Raw genomic sequence first — 21,962 nt, 5'->3', positions numbered from 1 at the left:
AAATCGAATCCGTTTTCTCTAAAGATGCCTGTTAACAACCAGTAGGTACAAGGTGAAGATTAGTTATTTTTTTATTAATTTAATATCCACTAGTATCCTGACCAAATGGTAGGTGCCATTATATTTGAATTTTCTGAAATTCTTTATCAAATGGACATGTCTTTAATGTTGGTCTGTAGATGGTCTCGTTGCTTAAGAACTTGCTTGTACAGGTTCTCAACTTCAGTGACCTGAGCCAGCAGTTGAGTTCTGGCATTGTTCTGATGGAGAGGAGTTCAGAAAGAACAGTTAGAATATGCATTCACATTATAAACTTGACAGGTTTGCTAGAATAAAGGTAAATCACATATAGACACTGATTTCAAAGCATATCACATATTTATATGAACATTTAACCACCACAGGTCTATATATTTTTGGTTCTAACAAGCACATTCTTGATGTTTAATCAAAAAAAAAAAATGCTGTAAATACATATACAATTACCAAATTACTCAGATAACTGTCAGTGGTTGGAATAGCTTGAACCATCTTAATTTTCACTTCCAAGTTCTGAATGAACTCCACCACCATCCCCATGAGCTCTACCACATATCTGTACACAAGGTCATAAACAGTAATCAACACTGTTAGCAATTAATTCAATACAAATATACAATTTAAAATATTGAACGAAAACCACTTTCTTTGAGTGGCACATTAAATGCATCAGACCTGTGAAGATCAGCCTGAATGGGCAGGTTCTGCTGACACAGTGGTTTTGTGAGTCTCTCTCGTAGGACTGTCTGTTCTCGCAACACTTCCTGAAGGTGGGAAGTGAACTGTTGCAAGGAAGCAAACCTTTGACCTTACAACAAAACAGTCATTAGGAAAATTACACTCTTCTAGTATACAAATTGTGTACACCAAATGTGCATGATTCCATTTGCAACACTTACTGAGATAATGAGTGTGAGTGACGTCTGCACCGTCTCTTTCCAGCTTCAGCAGCTCTAAATCTAAATTAGTCTTAAGTGAGTGGATGACAAAAAAGAAAATCATGTCAAGGGATAGTTCACCCAAAAATGAAAATTCTTTCATTATTTCCTAACCCTCAAGTTGACGGTAGCCACTGACTTTCGTAATATTTTTTCCCATACTATAGATGTCAATCTCTACCGTCAACTGTTTGGTTATCAACATTCTTCAAAATATTTTCTTTTGTGTTCAACAGAAGAAAAAAACTCGTACAGGTTTGTAACAACTTGAGGGTGAGTAAATGATGACAGAATTTGAATTTTTGGGTGAACATTGCCTTTAAGCCTTGTAAATCAGAAAGATATTAAGATATATTAAGTGGTGAAATAAAAAAATATTAAGTTTGTTTTCAACCTTATCGAGATCATGTCTAATTCTGTTCAGCTGCTCAGCTTCAAGTAAAGATGTGGAAAAGACTTCTGAATCCTGTGGGAGAGCATCTAGCTCCTCCTATAAGATCCATAACACAAATGCTTGACAATATCCACCATTACAGTTTAAAACTCTGTCTCAAAATGAACCATGTTTTAGTTTACCTGTGTCATGGTGCCTGCTGTTACACATCTAGCTAAAATCTTAGCAGCAGGTGTCACCGTGTAAGTAATGGGGTCCCAGGGATTCATAACAAGCGCGTTTCCAGACCTGACGGCAATTAACAAACAATGAAGACTAAAAAATATTGTGTGTTTCTTCAGCTATAGCCATTTTCATGTGTAAGGGCTTGATTATTTTTTTTTAATTAAAGATAAAAGAGTACAACTTCTTATTTATAGGTCCTAGGAGCCCCTAAGGGGAAATAGTGACATAATATAATAGTTACAAATATAGGAAGGGAATAAAAGATGTCAATGGTTTAGCGTTGGCCCACAACACTTCTGCGTTCCCCCGAGAAACTTTCGGTCGAAATGTATGTATTTTTCCATCAGCAAAGTTTCTCTGAGGACGTAAAGGTGTTGCAAGCGAAAACAAAAAGTTTAAAATATGATTTTTAAAAGGTCGCCGTGTACACTTAGGGGCCCCTTGGTCCACTGTTGGAGACATTAAATGTACTCTCAAAATATACAAAACAATAAACTCTCAGTAATTACTTAGCTTGGTTGCTTTGTTATGCTAATATAAAAGCTACACTGACTGTGTTGCTGCGTGACTTGTGTTTTTCAAAGCGTCCAGTATTTACTTATCGTTCTTGAATGAGATGTCCTCGACCCGTCTGATTTGAACAAAACGTCGTCGTTATTTCAATCTACCGCCTCTTTCGCTCTTGAACACTAGCACAGCTACGCAAACGTATTATAAGCGTAGATATCATAAATATAAGCATATATTCGCACGTTCTCATCGTTAACCCGAAGAATAAACGTATGACATACAGATCATAGAAAGAGTAGCGTGACGCGCAATTCCACTTCCTATGTTTGTGCTCCATTCTCAGGTCCGCAGATTCACAAATACCCACAAAGAAGAACAATTCGGCACTGTACATCAGTTATAACCAAACTACAAAGTATATATAAATTGTCCATGATGGTCTTAAATGCATGATTTAAATAATTTCTGAATTTAGAATTTGTTGAATCCGCAGGCGTGGAAACGTAGGTCACTTACTTCAACAGCAGCGCGCCATAGCGGTCTGCGCAGCGATTCTGTCCTTAAATAACGAACTAAATGCATTAAATAAAAAAAGAACCAAGCGTTTCTGCAAAGTTAGGTATAGTCATTCTAGAGAATCAGTCGAAATTATAATATTCGCGGATAGTTTGACGAATCGTGATGCGGTAAGAGTGACAACAGTCCTCCAGCGTAACAAACCCCAGGTGTCACTGTGCTAGAATCACACGAGGACCGTCTGAATCGATTTCTCGCGTGCAGCTTGTGTTTACACTAAGCGAGAGAAATGTCGGCTGCGGCGCGTATAGCAGCGCCCGGTGTGTTGTCCCGCTTCCGCGGCGCTCTGGTCGGTTCGGTGTTGGGCGACTGTATCGGCGGTGAGTTTGAAGGCGCGGTGGATGTACCTCTAGATCGAGTCCTTCAGCATCTCAGCGCTCTGGAGGATGAAACACGGGGCGATGGTGAGTATTTCCGTATTTTACGATTATATTATACATTGAACATATTTAATATCAAGCTTTTGCATGTCCTAAACTCTTTGGTATTCCTCATTTAGGGGTCACAATTGTGAACCTTCGGGGTAACGTTTTGGTGACATAAATATACTATATTTTGTGTCAATAATATTTATCTTTAATATTTTCATGGTACCAGGCAATATTCACGTTTAAATTATGCACCATTTTTTTTTTGCTATAGAAAAAAAAGAACACAAAAATACCACAGATTTATTTTCATTAAACATTTTTGACTGTGAATCTAATTGTTTCTTAATTACACATCTTACTCATTTTTTCCCCAGGAATTCTTCAGTACAGTGATGACACAGCCATGATGCGATGCGTTGCAGATTCACTCCTCACCAGGATGGCGTTTGATGAACGAGACATGGCTCGAAGGTATGTTATCATTGGAAATGGCTAAAAGAGTCCTTTTAAGCAAGTGTTTGATTTTCCTGATCATCTTACTTGATTCCAGATTTGCAAAGGAGTATAACCTTGCTCCGGGGCGAGGTTACGGCTCAGGTGTCGTACAGGTACTGCGGAAGCTTGCGTCGCCCCATCTGAAGGACGTCTTCCAGCCGGCACAGGCTCAGTTTGGCGGCCGCGGTTCTTTCGGGAATGGAGGTGCCATGAGAGCAGCACCCTTTGCCCTGGCCTTCAAAAGTCGCGCTGATGTCTGCAAGGTAAACGGTCATCTGATTGTCGAATCTAAGCTAGTAGACTTCAAGCATTCTTGACTTAAAGCATTTTTGACATTTTGAATTGGTCATAAAAAGACTGAAGTGCTGCCAGCAAAAGCTTTAGACTTTATATAATGAAGATTCATATCATATGTTCTCAACCTGGGGGCCTTAAGATGGCTTAAACATATTTAAATTAATCAATTATTATAAATATATTAACTTAATAATGAACTCAAATCTAAATAAGAATGCTAAAAGCACATGTAAAGTGAATCTTTTTTTTTCTCAATAATTGTTGTTTTTACTGAAGAACATGCAGTTCTTGAAACACAAAATTAATCGTGGGTAATTTAATATATAAGTATTCCCAGTTTCTGTTAATGAAAATTTTTGAAAACAAGCTTTGTCATAATTACATAGGCAGTGTTGAAAATACGGGTTGGTGCATATGGGTTGGAAGGGGGGGGTTCGAATATTGTGCTCGAGAGTGGGGGGGACCTTCGAGTCAAAAAGGTTGAGAACCATTGTTAAATGCTTAATTTGAAAGGCTAATTTGGACTGTCCCAGGCTAACATTCTGTCCTTCCATTTGCTTTTGGCAGTACTCAAGGCTTGGCGCAATGTTAACACACTCATGCTCTTTGGGTTACAATGGGGCAGCGTTGCAGGCCCTTGCTGTCCATCTGTCTCTCCAAGGCGCTTTGGCTCTGCCAAAAGAATTCATCAACAAACTGATATCAGAAATGGAAGAGATGGAAAAAGATGAAAAGGCCCAGCTTGATGCTAAAGCGTAAGTGAACCCATGGAAATAACAAAAAAGGGAAAGTTTACTCAAAAATTAAAAGTATGTCATCATTTACTTTCCCTCATGTCGTTCCAAACCTGAATGACTTACTTTCTTCAGTAGAACATGAAGAGTTTTGTTTTGTTGTCCATGCAATGTTGTTATCATTAACTCAAACTATTAAAACTAATAAAAGTTATTTTTGATTTTTAAAATAAAGCTACATGAAAATAAGAAAATAGTTAAAAAATAAAGCTAAATTAAAATAATAATAATAATAATAATAAAGCACATAACAAAATGACCAAAACCTAAACTAAAATTAAAATGAAACCTGAACATATCAAAATGTATTAAAAATATTAATAAATACTATAATGGTATATAAATAATACAAAAATACACTGTCCAAATGACTCATTTTATGAACAAAAAAATATATTATACAAAATATCTTCTGTTGAGTTCCACAGAAGATAAAACAGATTTGAAGCAGTAAATTAAGACAGATTTTTATTTTTGAGTGAACAGACCATTTAAGAACAGTTATTATAGTACTGTCTATGGATTTCGAGCCACTGTGTTTTATTCCACAGACTCAATTTATCAGAGTTCCCATATTGCTCACGATTGCACAGAGTGAAAGAACTTATGGACAGAAACAGTGTGAGCATTGAGGAGGTCATATCTGAACTGGGTTAGTATCGATTACTCTTGATTAGCATTGATCTGATCATTCATAAAGCATTCTGCTGTTTTTCTTGAAGTTGACACTCTTTCTTTGTATTAGGGAATGGCATCGCTGCCTTACAGTCTGTGCCCACCGCTATCTTCTGCGTGCTGCATTGTTTGGAGCCCCGGGACGGGCTGCCAGAGCGATTCGGAGGACTGGAGAGGACAATATCCTACAGCTTGGCTCTGGGTGGTGACACTGACACCATTGCTTGCATGGCAGGGGCAATCGCAGGGGCACATTATGGCATTGACTCCATTCCCCAGAGCTGGCAGAAGAGCTGTGAAGGGGTGGAGGAGGCAGATGATTTAGCAAGACGTTTGTATAATTTTTACTGCCTTCCACAGTTTGAAGAGGACAGGGGGACATTAAGCTGCGAGAACAATCAACCGCACACACACACCAGTGATCAGCACACTACAAAAAACTGACTGACCCACTACATGGCCATAAGCAACATGCAGCCACACATAAGTGAAACTTTACCTGGCAACAAAGTGTCAAATGTACTTGCTAATATACCATCATCTGTGTTTATAAAATGTGAAACTTCTTGTGCAAAATGTTTACAATAAAAAGAACAAAATGGTAAAATTTTTATTGGTAATAGTCTTGTTTTGTTCTTTCTTTACTTCATATTTAACACTGTTCTGAAAACTATATACAGTGGGGTTTAAAAGTTCACTAGTGATTTTTTTTTGCATTTTTCTAATTGAATACTAATTAAAAAAATTTAATTATAATAATACAATAAAATACATAGAAATGTTAATGAACAAAACAGAAATGAGAAATAAAAAATTTATTTTTAATACACGAGTATGCTTTGATAATTTATCATTAGATACTTGTTTTTATTATTGTTTTATCGGTGTTAGAATCTCCTGTTCTCAGCTCAGTATGACATCATAAAAAGAATTCCAAGAGTTTTCTTTCTAACATTCGTTCGGTATCTCACTATTTTCACTATGGGAACGCCTCAGCTGTGACCGATCGCGGAAGCACCAATAACACCACAGCTGCCAACTATGGCAGACCAATCGCTGCAGCGATCAGGGAGTCCCGCCTCCCTGTATATAAACCGCAGCTACCTGCCGTTTCATCATTCTCACTCTCTTTTTTTTCCCCGGAAGCTGGCTCAGCAGATTTTGGGAATTCGTTTACAGTCGGAGCCGCAAGGTAACATCCCAAACGCAATACATTCCTAACATTTGTTGAGCGACTTCACTTAGAGTAAGATAACTAACGCATCAGGACGAGTTTTAAGTTTTCAATTTATTTTCCAAGTTTTTGGGGGCACTCACCTCGCACTAAAAATAAGGAAAAGGAGCGCTCTCTATCGCAGCACAGCTCCGTACTAGTTGTCACGTTGTGGTGATAATACAATAAAATACATAGAAATGTTAATGAACAAAACAGAAATGAGAAATAAAAAATTTATTTTTAATACATGAGTATGCTTTGATAATTTATCATTAGATACTTGTTTTTATTATTGTTTTATCGGTGTTAGAATCTCCTGTTCTCAGCTCAGTATGACATCATAAAAAGAATTCCAAGAGTTTTCTTTCTAACATTCGTTCGGTATCTCACTATTTTCACTATGGGAATGCCTCAGCTGTGACCGATCGCGGAAGCACCAATAACACCACAGCTGCCAACTATGGCAGACCAATCGCTGCAGCGATCAGGGAGTCCCGCCTCCCTGTATATAAACCGCAGCTACCTGCCGTTTCATCATTCTCACTCTCTTTTTTTTCCCCGGAAGCTGGCTCAGCAGATTTTGGGAATTCGTTTACAGTCGGAGCCGCAAGGTAACATCCCAAACGCAATACATTCCTAACATTTGTTGAGCGACTTCACTTAGAGTAAGATAACTAACGCATCAGGACGAGTTTTAAGTTTTCAATTTATTTTCCAAGTTTTTGGGGGCACTCACCTCGCACTAAAAATAAGGAAAAGGAGCGCTCTCTATCGCAGCACAGCTCCGTACTAGTTGTCACGTTGTGGTGGGCTTACCGTATGAAGAGAGTGCAGGCCCAATGGCTCTCCGAAAAAGCCGGAGAGCCCCGGAGGAAAAGGACTTCCTCCCCATCCATGTGCTTGTGGAATGTGGATTTCTGCAAAGGATTCACACGGCCTCTACATCTCCTGTTTGGGCACTAAACACGCTCAGGCAGCTCTGTCCAACTCTGGCCAGCAGCTCGTGGGGAGAGATGATGGAGAGGGTGTCACCCGTCCTTCCCCCACTTTTTGAAGATATGTTAGCGGGAGAGGAAGATGACGAGGACGAAATATTGTCGGCCATCCTCAAGGCCGAGGATGACGATGATGAAGATGCTATTCTTCCCCCAAATCAGTGCACAGGATGTGAGTTCACCCTCCCCTGTACAGACGGACACGGATCTACTCAAGGTCTGTCGCAGGGCTGCGGCTAGACTATCGAACGACTAGCCATCCCAACCGGCAGGTCAGGGGGCTGAAAGAGATTTGTATGAGGGAAAGAGACTTCCGTCACGTATCCCTCCAGCGAGGCAGTTTATTCCAGCTGTCCCGGCTTGTGTGGCTGAAATGAAGAGGTTTTGGGACAAGACTTTTTCCCACGTGTGCCCGTCAAGGGCTTCTCGAGGATGGATTTTCAGGGAATGGAGGATTTGGGGATGGCGGATCCTCCCCCTGTTATATCATCTGTGGCTAATCATTTGCATCCAAGTCGCAAGGCAGCGCTCTCTTCAACCGGAGCCTCGCTGCCAGGGAAAAGAAAAAAAAAAAAAAAGGAGCACTTCACCGCCTCTGTTTTTCAAAAGATCTATAAATCATCTGCACTGGCCGTTCGTGCTTTGCACGCGACGTCCCTCCTTACTGCCTATCAAGCGGAGTTATTTGAGGAGATGGGGCGTCAGCTGGACTCCGGATCTCCCAACCCAGCGCTCTGGGAGGAGATAAGTGTCATTGAAGATTTAAACCTGCGCACGTCCCACGGAGCAGTTCAAATCTGCGGTTGGAGTATGGGCTCAGCGGTTGTGGGAGAGAGATCGCTATGGCTGGGTTTGTCAGGCCCCTCTGACAAAGAGAAGGTGGAGGTTTTGGGTGCCCCTATTGATCCAAAGGCCATGTTTGGCACGACGGGAACAGCGATGCATCAGCAATGTGACCTGCGGAAAAAAGAGGGAGAGGCATTCGAGGTCTTTCTCCCCAGAAAGCCGGCAGCTCAGCCTTATCACCCGAGCCAACCGAACTTCAGACCTTCAGGGAGAGGGTGACATTCTGACTATCAACCTTCCTGTCCGGCTCCATCGCAGCAACCGGGAAAGCGGGCCCTCAGTCAAAGCCCAGTTTCATGAAACCAAAACAGTCTTTCGCAGCCACAACAGCGAAACACTGGTCGGCAACCCCTCAGGGAAACAAAAAGAGAAGTGGTCAACCTGAGACGTCAGCTTGGCATCAGGAAGGGTTTGGAGACAGCACTCAGGGTTTCTCTGTTCCATCCCTTCAGAACGATTCCATTCTCCCTCCCACGGGGAAAAGGAGAAGGAATTTAAATGTGAAATGGGCTTGTATGGTCAGTTCAAAGTCCAATGTGTGCGGGGGAAATGGCCCATGTTCCTCTGGTGCCCCCCAAAGAATTGTCTCTCCCTCCACCTACGAGGTTTGTTCTGAAGGAGGAAGGACAAGAGTTCGTAAGCATCCTATCACAAATAAAGTTTTCTCTGACGCATCCAGACGAAGGGTTGAGGGCGCAGAGTGGGATAAAAAATAAAGAAATAACACAAAAAATTAAAACAATCACAAATAAAGACGACTCTAACTCCTTCAATGGTATTCCCCTCCTTCGCCACTAGAGTGTGCTGCAACACCGCTAGTGAGCGAAGACGGACCCCAGGGCCCATTGGGGATCAGTTCAATGTTCAATGGAGTGGTAATCTCAGTGGCCCAAGGGGAAGCAGCTCAGGTTTTATAGGAAGAAATATCCTCTTTAATGAGAAAAGGAGTGATAAGAGTGATTCCAACGAGAGAAAGCCATATAGGTTTTTACTCCCGGTATTTTGTGATTCCCAAAAGAGGGGGAGGTCTCAGTCCCATTTTAGATTTACGGGTCCTCAACGAACACCTCAGAAAATACAAATTCAAAATGCTGTTGTTCAGAATGTTGTGTCAGAGTATACGTCAGGGAGATTGGTTTACCTCAGTGGACCTCCAGGACGCATATTTTCACATAGATATTTTTCCCACTCACAGGAAATATCTGAGGTTCGCTTATCAGGGCACAGCATACAGGTATATGAAAATACCCTTTGGCCTTGCTTTGGCTCCCAGGGTTTTTCAGCAGAGCTGTCTCAGCCGCAGAGTGCGCATCTCACAAGAATGCATGAGTGCTCTTCGTCATTGGAGAGCCCTGTCTTTTCTCAGGACAGGATACTCTCTGGGTCCTGTTCTGTTAAGGAAAATGGTGACAACAAATGCATCTCTCACGGGCTGGGGGGCGGTGTTCGAGGGCAGAACAGTGAAAGGAGTTTGGTCTCCTGTAGTGAGAGAGAAGCACATACATTTTCTAGAACTACTAACAGTGTTACAAGCTCTGAGAAATTTTGTGTATTTTCTCAAGAATCATCATGCATTGGTCAGGACGGACAATAAAGCAGTGATAGCCTACATAAATCAGCTTCACTCGTTAGCGAAAGAACTGATTATGTGGAGCAGCAGGACCCTGAACAGGGGAGTGGATTTACTGTCCAGAGGGAATGCTCTGTATGGGGAGTGGAGACTCCACCCCCAAGTGATCCTCATGGTGTGGCAGAGATTAAGGCATGTCATGTTGGTCTTAACAACAGATGCATCAGCTTTAAGTACTATTGGCCAACACCCTCTCGTCGGTCGATTTATGAGAGGGGCAAATAGGCTACACCCAGTATCGAAGCCGCTGGTCCCGCCTTGGGAGTTGTCCGTAGTTCTGAACGCGCTCTCAAAAGCCCCTTTCGAACCCACTGATAACATTGCCTTAAAGCTACTCACTTTAAAGACAGCTCTGTTACTTGCTCTCACTACAGCAAAAAGGGTGAGTGAGCTACATGCTTTATCAGTTCACTCCTCATGAATGATGTTCATACATTTGAACATCGAAAAGTAACTTTTAGACCTAACCTGGCGTTTGTGCCTAAAGTGTTTGATCACGCTGGTGCATTTCAATCAGTGGACCTGCTAGCTTTTCATCCACCACCTTTTTCATCCCCAGAGAAGGAGAGGTTACACAGTTTATGTCCGGTTCGTGCTCTGTATACGTACGTTCAGAGAACCCGCACACTTCGTAAGAGCTATTTGTCTCGTGGGCTGACTCTTACAAAGGAAAACCTATCTCCCGTCAATGCCTTTCCCACTGGGTAGTGAAGGCTATCGTGTTATGTAACAACAATGCGAATATAGAGCCCCAATAGGATTACGAGCACACTCTACTAGAGGTATGGCTACATCCTGGGCTCTGTTTAGAGGCATTTCTATTCAAGAAATTTGCACGGCAGCCAGCTGGTCTTCTCCGCACACATTTGCTCATTTCTATAGACTGGATGTGACAGAACCCTCTCTGGCTTACTCAGTCCTGGGAGTGAGTAGTCAGGGTGAATAATGCAGGTTATTAAGGGATGAATTCCTCATATTATTCTGTTTTCACCTCCGTCGGGAGTTATGACTCAGATAATAACCTACACTTTCTTTAGTCTGCTTCATCAGTATATCGGCAATACAGGTGCCGAACAAGTGTTAGAAAAATAACGTTAGGTTACTGATGTAACCCCGGTTCTCTGATAACATGAAGTGAGGTATCTCACAAACATTCCCCTCCTTGCCTTTACTGCACGGAGAAGAGATATGCGGAGAATGACAAAATGGCAGGTAGCTGCGGTTTATATACAGGGAGGCAGGACACCCTGATCGCTGCAGTGATTGGTCTGCCATAGTTGGCAGATGTGGTGTTATTGGTGCTTCCGTGATCGGTCACGCCTGAGGCGTTCCCATAGCAAAAATAGTGAGATACCTCACTTCATGTTATCAGAAAACCGGGGTTATGTCAGTAACCTAACGTTTTAGAACGTACTGCGGAACTATAAAGACTTGAAACTCAGCTGCTCACTTTGTGGCAAGCAAGGAGTAGTTATCATCAGCGGTGTTTACAGTTGTTGATAGCGTTTTTATCGTGTGTTGAATATGGGACAGCGACTTTCTCGCAGAAAAAAGGTGGAGGAAGGAGGTGATGAGTGTGTGCATGAGGTCAATCCCCGTACACCAGTTACACCCACCGACCACAAGGCGGAGGTCCATCCTCGTCCTGACGAGATGCCTGTGGGTATCGGTGAGGGAGGATGCGGGCAGGAGAAAGGGCGAGAGAAAACAAAGAAAAAGAGGAGGTTCCGGAGGTTTGCCTCTTTCTGTTGTTTGTCTTGCCCCAAATCCACCAGAGCTCAGGATGAGCAGGTGGAGCAGGGTGAGGTGGACCAGGATGCTGATGCCAGACCATCCATTAGGTGTTCTGATGGTAAATTACATGTTTTCCTCACCAGAGCCCTGTACATCCAATAAAAAGTCTCTTAATCATTTACACACAATATTACACACAATATAAAAAAACACAACACCCATTACACATCACAAAAACTGCTTTCTTACGCTTTATTTGTCGTAATATAGATGAAATAGTGTAAAGACTTTTCCAAACTAGCCAAAAGTACCCCTAAGTGAAGAATTAATATGTGTATGCCATATTAATTTTATATTATTTTGGTTGATATTCCTAATTTCCTCTCTTTAGATCAGACTTCTCTACAGGACATTGTCTGTACTGTAGAGGACAATGATCATCAGGAGGCTCCTTCCAGTAGTCCTGAAGTCTACACAAGTGCTGAGGACCAGCAAATGGGGATGAGCCTCAAGCTCAGGACAGTCCAGTTACTCTGTCAGCAGGTGCGAATGCATCACATCTGCTGAGACGTCTGGACTGTAATGAGATCACGAGGATCGAGGGTGAGTTTACTGTCAAAATCCAAAGTATAATAATTATATAATAATTACAAGCCATGTTAAAATAGTTTTACAATAAGTATAGCATGATGTCACACTGCATAACACTGCTTTATTAAATAATAAAAAAAATAAAAATAACTATAATTATAATTATGTTTTAATAGACCACATTCATGCTGGAAATATGCCATCGGCATGGGGGTAGGAGGATTCGGCTCCGTCTTTGAGGGGGCCCGGTGCAAGGACGGCCTTCCGGTGGCTGTGAAATTTGCAGCCAAGACGGAGAATGTGCCGTACATCAGCCTTGTAAGTAGACTGCGCTCCCTGTGTCATCTCCACTCAGTCACTGTTTGCATTTATGTCTTAAAGAACAAATATTTCAATAGACTAAATCCATATTTGAGAAAGCACTTTCATCTAACCATCATAAAAACTGTCCTTCTTCTAGCCTGATCATCACAGTCTAGTTCCTCTTGAGGTGGCCCTGACAATCATGGCCAATCAAGGCCCCAGCTGTTGCCAAATCATAGAGTTGCTGGAATGGCAGGACAATCCAGACCAGTATATCATGTTCCTAGAGCGGCCCTCACCCTGTGTCAACATGCACCTTTTTTGGCAGTATCACGGCAACCTCTTTAGTGAGGAGTTAGCATGTCATTTCATGTGGCAGGTGATTGACGCTGCTGCCGTGTGCTGTTCCCGGGGGGTGTTCCACCGGAAACCGGAGACCCTGGAGATCAAACTGATTGATTTCGGGTGTGGGGACCTCCTGAAAAGCTCTTCTTACAACACCTACTCTGGTATGTATTACCTTTTAAACATGTAGTTTGGGACTTAAACTCTTGTGACCAGTTACACGGTGTCTTAATCAGAAGTGACACAAAATTAAATGCCATTTCATTCAGAGTAACATGTGACAAACTCTTGCCTTCAGGGACAGTGATGTACTGCCCTCCCGAGTACTTTGAGAAGGGCGAGTACCACGGGAAAGAGGCAACAGTGTGGTCACTGGGCGTGCTGCTGTTTGCCATGTTCACCAGCCTTTTCCCGAACAATGTCTGGTTCCACCCGGGCTTCTCAGATGGTGTGAAATTCATTGCAGCAAAGAAGGACAACTGACATTCTTAACCATATAAAACAGAAAAACAGTGGCTTCATAAAGGATGTCCTAAAGGATATTGCGGGAATCTTTCAGAGTTTAGAAAGCAGGTGTGAAGTTGAAGGTAATACATCTTTCACATCTTTCTGCACAGAATGCTGCCATTTCATTCGAGGTTGCCTGAAGAGCAACCCAGAACAGAAGCTTCATTTGGAGGAGATGCTGTTCCATGACTGGTTTGAGGTACTAAGTCTAAGATAAGCTAAAATGTATATACTGACATTTGGTCGTTTGTTTATTTTTTTGCCTGTTTGTTGGTTTGGTTTGATTCTCTCAATATGGACATCAGCTTCCTTTTGTTACTATTCAGTACCTGCTGCAACAATATGGTCAGTGCTCATACATTCTGTTTCAGGTCCCCCTATAAGTCATGAAAAAGAGGGTCAGCCTTGCGTCAGGCAGGCTGACACAAGTGGCCCCTCAATCCCTCCAGCCTTAGCGTTTTGCTGGGCTGGCAAGCCTTGGTTGCATCTGGCACCTTGGCTTGCGGTGGTAGTTTTTGCGCCTTGTGGAGCTACAGTACTTGCTTAGGGATGTGTACATATTGTAAAGAGTTAGTTTAGTTTTAGTTAGTTAAGTTAGACCCTCCGTCCCTCCAGCCTTTGCGTCTTGCAGGGCTGGCAAGCCTTGGTTGCGTCTGGCTCCTTAGCTTGAGGTGGAAGTTTTTGCAAGGCCCCACAGAGGATGAAAGTCTCAGGATCCCCTTTTCATAGCTTCACTGGTCCCAGAGGTCCCTCACATTGACGCTCCAAAAGTTCCTGCCACAAGCAACTAGGTCCCAAAAATCCTGTCAGGGACCCTCCAGAAGTCACAGCGAAGGCATCCCTAAAGGTTCCTAAACCTGCTGAGGTCAGAGAAGTCATGTAACAGGTCCCTGTCCCAGCCTGCTACAGCTCTAGAGCTCTGTGTCATAGCAGCTCCAGTCGCACAGCTTCCCAGTGGTTCCTGACAAAACCGACCAGGTCACACTAATGCACGTCACTGATGCACAAAGGTTCCTCTCATGATGGTACAGAGTTTCATGCCACGCCTGCCAAGGAAATTGCAGCAAAGTCTGGCCCAGTGTTTCCTGTCATAGCCTCAGTCAGAGCTCGTGTCCAGGGCTGCTCCAGTCCCAGAGCTCCTCTCTCAACCTCACTAGTCCTAGAGGTTCTTGCTAATGCTAGGGGGTTCTGTCTCGAAGGCATCATGGAATCCTCTCACAACCCTAGTGTTTCCTTTCACCGGTGTGATTCCTCTATATTACACCTGTGTGCCACATTAAAAACATAATGTGAAAATAAACAAAATGTGGTAGAGGTTTATTTATTTATCACTTTGTATGTTCATTTGAATAATACTCTCACCAGGTAAGTAATACCAGGTAAGTAATTCAAAGGAGAGTTACACTATGGGCCTTTTCTTTTACTATTTAAAGTCCAAGGTATCAGCATGTAATTTGGCTGCAGACAGGGTCCAAGAAATAAAAATGGCCTTTGGGGGAAATAAAACTGCCAATACCTTAATAATAAACTACAACAAAATTTGTGATTTAAATTAAACTGTAAGAATAACTGAGTTAAGTGTCATGAGCAATTAAATTGAAAAACAAAAAAAGTGTACCATCAGAAGGCATGTAACAATAATTTTTTGTAACGTCAAGGAGTTTGCAGATTGTCTTAATGTTAAAATTAATGTATATAAATTAATCCTGTTGCCTTTATGTAATATTGCCACTGTAAAAAAAAAATAAACAGCAAATATTCATTTTAAATTAGGGAGAATGGAATAAAATCTGATTTTGAAAAAGGAAATTAGAACAATCCAAAAGAATGAAGTCGGAACAAAGTCACTATTGTTCACTTCTCTACCAGTCTTCCTACTATTTTGCTGTTATTTATTATTATAGCTTTACACAACTCATTCAGGTTAATGTTTCAACTGGCTGTAATTTTAAATAAAGGTCGCTGTTGTTTTTTTACATTAACTGTGTCTGGATTTATTTCAAATGCAAAATCTCTAAAAGTAGTCTGTCTCCAACCTTAAAGCTAACATTTTTACAAAACTTATTTAAACAAATATTCACTGCAGTACAATACAGTATAACAATGTGCCTTCAGACAGTACAGTGGTTGTTTTTAAGCATTTCTTTCTAAATGTCTAAATCTTAATACAGTGCATTAATAAATGTATATTTATGCATATTTTAATTTGAGAGAAATGTAGATTAAAAAGAGAGAGACTGCAAGAAAACAACAAGCATGGACCTTTGTCAGGAAGTATAAAGTTCTGCAGAGTAAATAGCTTTTGTGCAGTAAATGTCTTGATTGTAGACACAAGTGTACATGGGTGTTGGGCCGAACGTGACCATCAGATTCTCTGATGCTGGGGAACAGTCTTTGGATCAGTGGCATAATATAGTATGAGTACAACTAATAAACAACTAATATTAGTACTGTACCCACTAATAGTTCAAATAATAAAAAAAAGATCATTTCTTTCTAAATGTCTAAATCTTAATACAGTGCATTAATAAATGTATATTTATGCATATTTTAATTTTAGAGAAATGTAGATTAAAAAGAGAGAGACTGCAAGAAAACAACAAGCATGGACCTTTGTCAGGAAGTATAAAGTTCTGCAGAGTAAATAGCTTTTGTGCAGTAAATGTCTTGATTGTAGACACAAGTGTAAATGGGTGTTGGGCCGAATGTGACCATCAGATTATCTGATGCTGGGGAACAGTCTCTGGATCAGTGGCATAATATAGTATGAGTACAACTAATAAACAACTAATATTAGTACTGTACCCACTAATAGTTCAAATAATAAAAAAAAGATCCATTAAATTCTAGACCCACATAAAAAGTAATGCAGAGCCCCTCCATCACAAAGTGTTAAGATACCAAGAGCTGACTGCTGAGAAGCCCCCTGGCCTCAGTCAGCGATGCAATAACATAAATGTCCCATTAGGTGTCCCTAACACGGTTCGCAATAGTCATAGCATTAAACGGCAGAGGCAGAGCAAAAGAGTAGAAGAAACACGCGAGTTAACAATAAATGGCTATGTTGTTGACTGTGATGAACTAAAATACTTGAAAACTACTTTTAAAATTAATGCAATAAATGACAATTATACAGCTTTTTGAGAAGAAATCTGCAAATAGGTCATATGTTCTCAGTTAAATTACGTGATGAGAAAAAGCACAACATAATTCAGCTGATGATATTGCATTGTACAGATTAACATTAAAGCAAGCACTATTAAATGCATAATGTCGGAGTCCACGACCCCAGGAAAAAAAAGGGCAATTTGAAAAAAAGGGCCAGGAAATTAAAGGACGATGCCGCAGATTGGCATAATCTCATCCTGAAATGGGAGCGATTAAATGAGGGATCCACGATTGCGACTAAAATTGTTAATCAGGGAGTGAGCAAAAAGTACGTTTAATGTGTTAATCAAACAATAAATATAAATTATATAAATAAATTATACTGTATAGTACAATTCTAATGCGTTTATATATTCATTTGTATATGCCTGCTCTTTTACACCTGTAACCTGTTTTCTCCATCATGTCTGTTCCCAGATCAGATCTTGAGCCTGATGTTGTGATGGAAGGAGGCAGTTTGGCAGCTGGACACTTTTCAGAGAATCTGAAACAGAGCAACCAAGAGCTGGAAGAAGAATGTGTCGAGTTACAAGACGTTGTGGATAAAATGGTAACTTTTTGCAGAACGAGCATTAGCAATACTTCCTTTTTGTAAACATTTTTATGTAGTCTAAAATGTTTCGCCAAAGGCAAACATACTGTCAAAGATGGAGAAGATGGTCCATGCTGAGCGTGGCATCTGTGAGTTAAAGCATTCCGGTTTGGAGAGAAAGGAAGAGCAGCACCTCTCTTTCACACGTGGTCCACACATCAGTTTGGTAAGAGGAATAGAACAAATGTTCAATCACATACCAAACTATCCCATTCTCTGTTCATTTGATCTGTATGTCCAAAGTTTACTTTAATAAAGTTGGTTTACGTCTAAATTTATATGTATGTGTTTGTGTGTGTGTGTATATATATACACTAATTTAGTGTGAAGCAATCATTTGCTTACTTTGCAAATGTGACCCCTTAAAGGAATAGTTCACCCAAAAATGACAAATTGCTACTCAGGCCATCCAAGATGTAAATAAGTTTGTTTCTTCATCGTAACAGATTTGGAGAAATTTGGCATCACTTGCTCATCAATGGGTCCTCTGAATGGGTACCGTCAGAATGAGAATCCACACAGCTGAAAAAACACTTTTGACTATTCACTAAACAAGACATTAATCAACTGGAGTCTGGATTACTTGTTAATTATTGTGATTTTTTTATCAGCTGTTCGAACACATTCTGACGGCACCCATTCACAGAGGATCAGATTGATTGCAGAGGATCCATTGGTGAGCAAGTGATGTAATGCGAAATTTCTCCAAATCTGTTCTGATGAAGAAACAAACTCATCTGCATCGTGGCTGGCCTGAGGGTGTGTAAATGTATTGCAAGTTTTCATATACATGTATGACAACCATAATATGTATAATCATATATTATTTAAAAAAACAAAAACTGGTACATGAAATATATGAAAGCCCTATGTTATCTCAATTTAAAAAATGTCAATGTCAATGTCCCATAATCACTCATGCTCTGTGTTATTGGCCTTTGTTTCTTTGTCACCTTCGTGACAGTTGAAGTATCTTCCAAGCTTTACGAGTCATACAAGCAGGAGTTGGCGCTGAAGACTATACTGCGAGAATTGGCCCACACGGCTAATGCTGATCTTTCCATGGTTTACCTGTCATTGTGGCTGTACCAACCCTACATTGAGGACAGTGGAAAACTGCTACTAGGGAGTTTGCTATTGGAAACAGGTCACAGACCTTTGTGATTCAGTCTGGAGTCTATGCATGAGGACTATGTAAACAAATTAAAAGCATATCATGACATGTATATAGCTTTGATGTAATGTTTAACCTTCAAATGTATTTCTCGAAAATATGTTATTTTTATAACTGTATTACTGCCTTGTAAGCAGTCTGTACCATACAAAGTCTTAACTCCATAAACTCACTCACAAAAGTTTTAATGTCATATTCGAACATGTCCCTTTGTATTAAAAATGCTGAGATGTTTCAAAAACACAGTAAACCAGATATTATATAAAAAGTAATAAAATAGTGCAACAACTTTTCAAATGACTTTTGCACTAGACAAACTACTAAATAACAGAAACAATGGAACATCTGAGGCTGCAGTCTAAGATTATAAGCACCTCAAGTTTTCTCCGTTTGTTTTACAAATCTAGAGCGCTTTCTTACTGCACTGAGTGGCCAGTTATCAAAACCAAAACATTCCCTATGCATAAGACATCTCAAAATATGTTTTTAGGCCAGACCTCTAGGGATCAACCATTTTCAGGTTAATTTTCAAACGAACGAACAAACAAACGTCCAAAAGTGTTTGAATAAATAAAATGTCATGGGGTACCAATTTAAACTGTATTATAACTACAGCCTGGCTTGCTAACATAAAGGAACGGTTTATATACAGATTCCACTGGATGGCCAACTAAGTGGACACAGTATCACAAAAGTCTTACCACAGCTTTACTGAACCTTGCTGGAGTCCATAACTTAGTTTTGGCAGATAGTATTTTCTTTCCTCCCATCTGTGCATGTTGTGAAAGAATCAGTTTCCAGAATGAAAAACACTGGATTCCCTCCACAATGGTACCGTCAGAATGAGAATCCACACAGCTGAAAAAACACTTTTGACTATTCACTAAACAAGACATTAATCAACTGGAGTCTGGATTACTTGTTAATTATTGTGATTTTTTTATCAGCTGTTCGAACACATTCTGACGGCACCCATTCACAGAGGATCAGATTGATTGCAGAGGATCCATTGGTGAGCAAGTGATGTAATGCGAAATTTCTCCAAATCTGTTCTGATGAAGAAACAAACTCATCTGCATCGTGGCTGGCCTGAGGGTGTGTAAATGTATTGCAAGTTTTCATATACATGTATGACAACCATAATATGTATAATCATATATTATTTAAAAAAACTAAAACTGGTACATGAAATATATGAAAGCCCTATGTTATCTCAATTTAAAAAATGTAAATGTCAATGTCCCATAATCACTCATGCTCTGTGTTATTGGCCTTTGTTTCTTTGTCACCTTCGTGACAGTTGAAGTATCTTCCAAGCTTTACGAGTCATACAAGCAGGAGTTGGCGCTGAAGACTATACTGCGAGAATTGGCCCACACGGCTAATGCTGATCTTTCCATGGTTTACCTGTCATTGTGGCTGTACCAACCCTACATTGAGGACAGTGGAAAACTGCTACTAGGGAGTTTGCTATTGGAAACAGGTCACAGACCTTTGTGATTCAGTCTGGAGTCTATGCATGAGGACTATGTAAACAAATTAAAAGCATATCATGACATGTATATAGCTTTGATGTAATGTTTAACCTTCAAATGTATTTCTCGAAAATATGTTATTTTTATAACTGTATTACTGCCTTGTAAGCAGTCTGTACCATACAAAGTCTTAACTCCATAAACTCACTCACAAAAGTTTTAATGTCATATTCGAACATGTCCCTTTGTATTAAAAATGCTGAGATGTTTCAAAAACACAGTAAACCAGATATTATATAAAAAGTAATAAAATAGTGCAACAACTTTTCAAATGACTTTTGCACTAGACAAACTACTAAATAACAGAAACAATGGAACATCTGAGGCTGCAGTCTAAGATTATAAGCACCTCAAGTTTTCTCCGTTTGTTTTACAAATCTAGAGCGCTTTCTTACTGCACTGAGTGGCCAGTTATCAAAACCAAAACATTCCCTATGCATAAGACATCTCAAAATATGTTTTTAGGCCAGACCTCTAGGGATCAACCATTTTCAGGTTAATTTTCAAACGAACGAACAAACAAACGTCCAAAAGTGTTTGAATAAATAAAATGTCATGGGGTACCAATTTAAACTGTATTATAACTACAGCCTGGCTTGCTAACATAAAGGAACGGTTTATATACAGATTCCACTGGATGGCCAACTAAGTGGACACAGTATCACAAAAGTCTTACCACAGCTTTACTGAACCTTGCTGGAGTCCATAACTTAGTTTTGGCAGATAGTATTTTCTTTCCTCCCATCTGTGCATGTTGTGAAAGAATCAGTTTCCAGAATGAAAAACACTGGATTCCCTCCACAATTTAGTGTGTTGTCACAAGTGTTTCCCACCATGTCATCACTCTTGTCACGTCCCCTTGAGACATGTAACACGCAGCTACATAGTCACGGACTCTGAAACCAATAGTTAAGATATGCCAACATAAGTGAACATTCTCTAAAATTTGAAATGAACAATGACTTCTTTTTGTATAAACAAACAAACAAAAAAAACTACTAATATATAATACTGTTTTTATACAAATTTACAAAGAATGCAATAAAAGTTCATTGAAAAAAAACACCATTACACAGGCAGAACGTATGTATGGTGTGAATAATGGACAAAAACAGGAAGTGAAGATGTGACTCCATTAAGTCTTTCTTTCGGTTTCAATGCCCAGCAGGGCATGAACGGTCTCTAAAGGAATGCCTTCAGGTGCCTCGATGTGCATCGTGGTGCCATCGGGCCCGTTGACAATGACGATGCCTTTGGCGGCTAACTCTTCAGCGCTCTGCATGACAAGCCCCTCTGCTGTCTGGAAAATAACTGAAGATTCTTGCTGCACCACCTGACTGCCCTCGGGATCTTCGAGAGCATCGGTTTGGCTGTCTTGAACCTCTTGTTGAGCGGCTTCTTGCGAGTCTATGCTCAGAGCTTGTTCCAGCTGTTTCATCTGATCCACGATGTCCACAACGACGCTGCTGTTCAGAACCTTGGAGATCTCGGGGTCTTCTATGGTTTTTGTGGCTTCAGAATCCGAAGACAACACTTCCGTCTCCATAGGCTCTTCCTCTGTCCTCTCCGGGACGGTGTTTTCAGTGCTCTGTGTAGCGTCGTCAGAGGTTAGATCTACAGAAGTCAAGTTCTCCAGTCTGGTCAGCACCACCTGAGGCTTACGCAGCATGGAGCCATCAACACTCTCGTCCTTCTGGATACCATTCTGATCAACTCGATAGCCGTTGGTTTCTTCATTGCAGTTTTCTATTTTGAACCTTTTTGCAGGAGGCAGCATTTTGGCATTCTAAGAACAACACGAAGAGGAAATATTATTACTATACACAGTAACGGTGTTTTGTTCACATAAAACTATAACAAGTAGTCCAAAACAGCTCACAGTGGAGTGATGATAATATGGAACTAGGTAAATGAACGTTTGCAGGTTCAAAACCCAAAAAGGAGCAAATCATGAAAAAAAAAAAAAAAAAAAAAAAAAAAAAAAAAAGGTTCTACTAAATAAAGGGTCCAAA

General features: G+C 40.5%; 3 protein-coding genes and 2 pseudogenes across 5 annotated transcripts in view; 3 read left to right on the top strand and 2 right to left on the bottom strand.

Annotated features, from left to right (window-relative positions):
* Positions 1-136: 136 nt before the first annotated feature.
* Positions 137-3,077, bottom strand: haus2 (HAUS augmin like complex subunit 2). Of its 3 annotated transcripts, none has more exons than XM_016284986.1 (7): positions 3,030-3,077; positions 1,554-1,659; positions 1,372-1,467; positions 939-1,008; positions 715-847; positions 487-595; positions 137-260 (listed from the first exon to the last, which is right to left on the bottom strand). In XM_016284986.1, exons 2-7 carry the CDS (start codon positions 1,638-1,640, stop codon positions 147-149), a joined length of 609 nt encoding a protein of 202 aa, XP_016140472.1. In that variant the 5' UTR covers positions 1,641-1,659; positions 3,030-3,077; the 3' UTR covers positions 137-146. The 3 variants fall into 3 exon arrangements, with proteins under 3 accessions (XP_016140472.1, XP_016140471.1, XP_016140470.1); XM_016284985.1 differs by lacking the exon at positions 3,030-3,077 and adding an exon at positions 2,623-2,852; XM_016284984.1 differs by lacking the exon at positions 3,030-3,077 and adding an exon at positions 2,195-2,538.
* LOC107594801 (poly(ADP-ribose) glycohydrolase ARH3-like) lies at positions 2,898-5,901 on the top strand. The gene is made up of 6 exons (XM_016284983.1): positions 2,898-3,086; positions 3,428-3,524; positions 3,604-3,811; positions 4,413-4,600; positions 5,191-5,291; positions 5,385-5,901. Exons 1-6 carry the CDS (start codon positions 2,912-2,914, stop codon positions 5,756-5,758), a joined length of 1,143 nt encoding a protein of 380 aa, XP_016140469.1. The 5' UTR covers positions 2,898-2,911; the 3' UTR covers positions 5,759-5,901.
* A 5,526-nt stretch (positions 5,902-11,427) lies between these two features.
* On the top strand, positions 11,428-14,233 carry LOC107594856 (serine/threonine-protein kinase pim-1-like; annotated as a pseudogene).
* A 2,518-nt stretch (positions 14,234-16,751) lies between these two features.
* LOC107594857 (cyclin-dependent kinase 2-interacting protein-like) lies at positions 16,752-18,405 on the top strand (annotated as a pseudogene).
* A 1,652-nt stretch (positions 18,406-20,057) lies between these two features.
* LOC107594800 (uncharacterized) overlaps positions 20,058-21,962 on the bottom strand; it is an 18,137-nt gene continuing 16,232 nt past the window's right edge. Inside the window, exon 7 of the mRNA XM_016284982.1 lies at positions 20,058-21,736. Within this exon, the coding sequence (XP_016140468.1) occupies positions 21,086-21,736 (651 nt within the window). The 3' untranslated portion in view covers positions 20,058-21,085. The remainder of the gene's footprint in view (positions 21,737-21,962) is intronic.

This window comes from Sinocyclocheilus grahami, unplaced genomic scaffold (assembly GCF_001515645.1).
Source record: "Sinocyclocheilus grahami isolate Dianchi unplaced genomic scaffold, SAMN03320097.WGS_v1.1 scaffold191.1, whole genome shotgun sequence".
In the NCBI taxonomy this organism is placed as follows: Eukaryota; Metazoa; Chordata; class Actinopteri; order Cypriniformes; family Cyprinidae; genus Sinocyclocheilus; species Sinocyclocheilus grahami.
The sequence above is the reverse complement of the archived record's forward strand: the minus strand, read 5'-3'. Positions and strand labels throughout refer to the sequence as shown.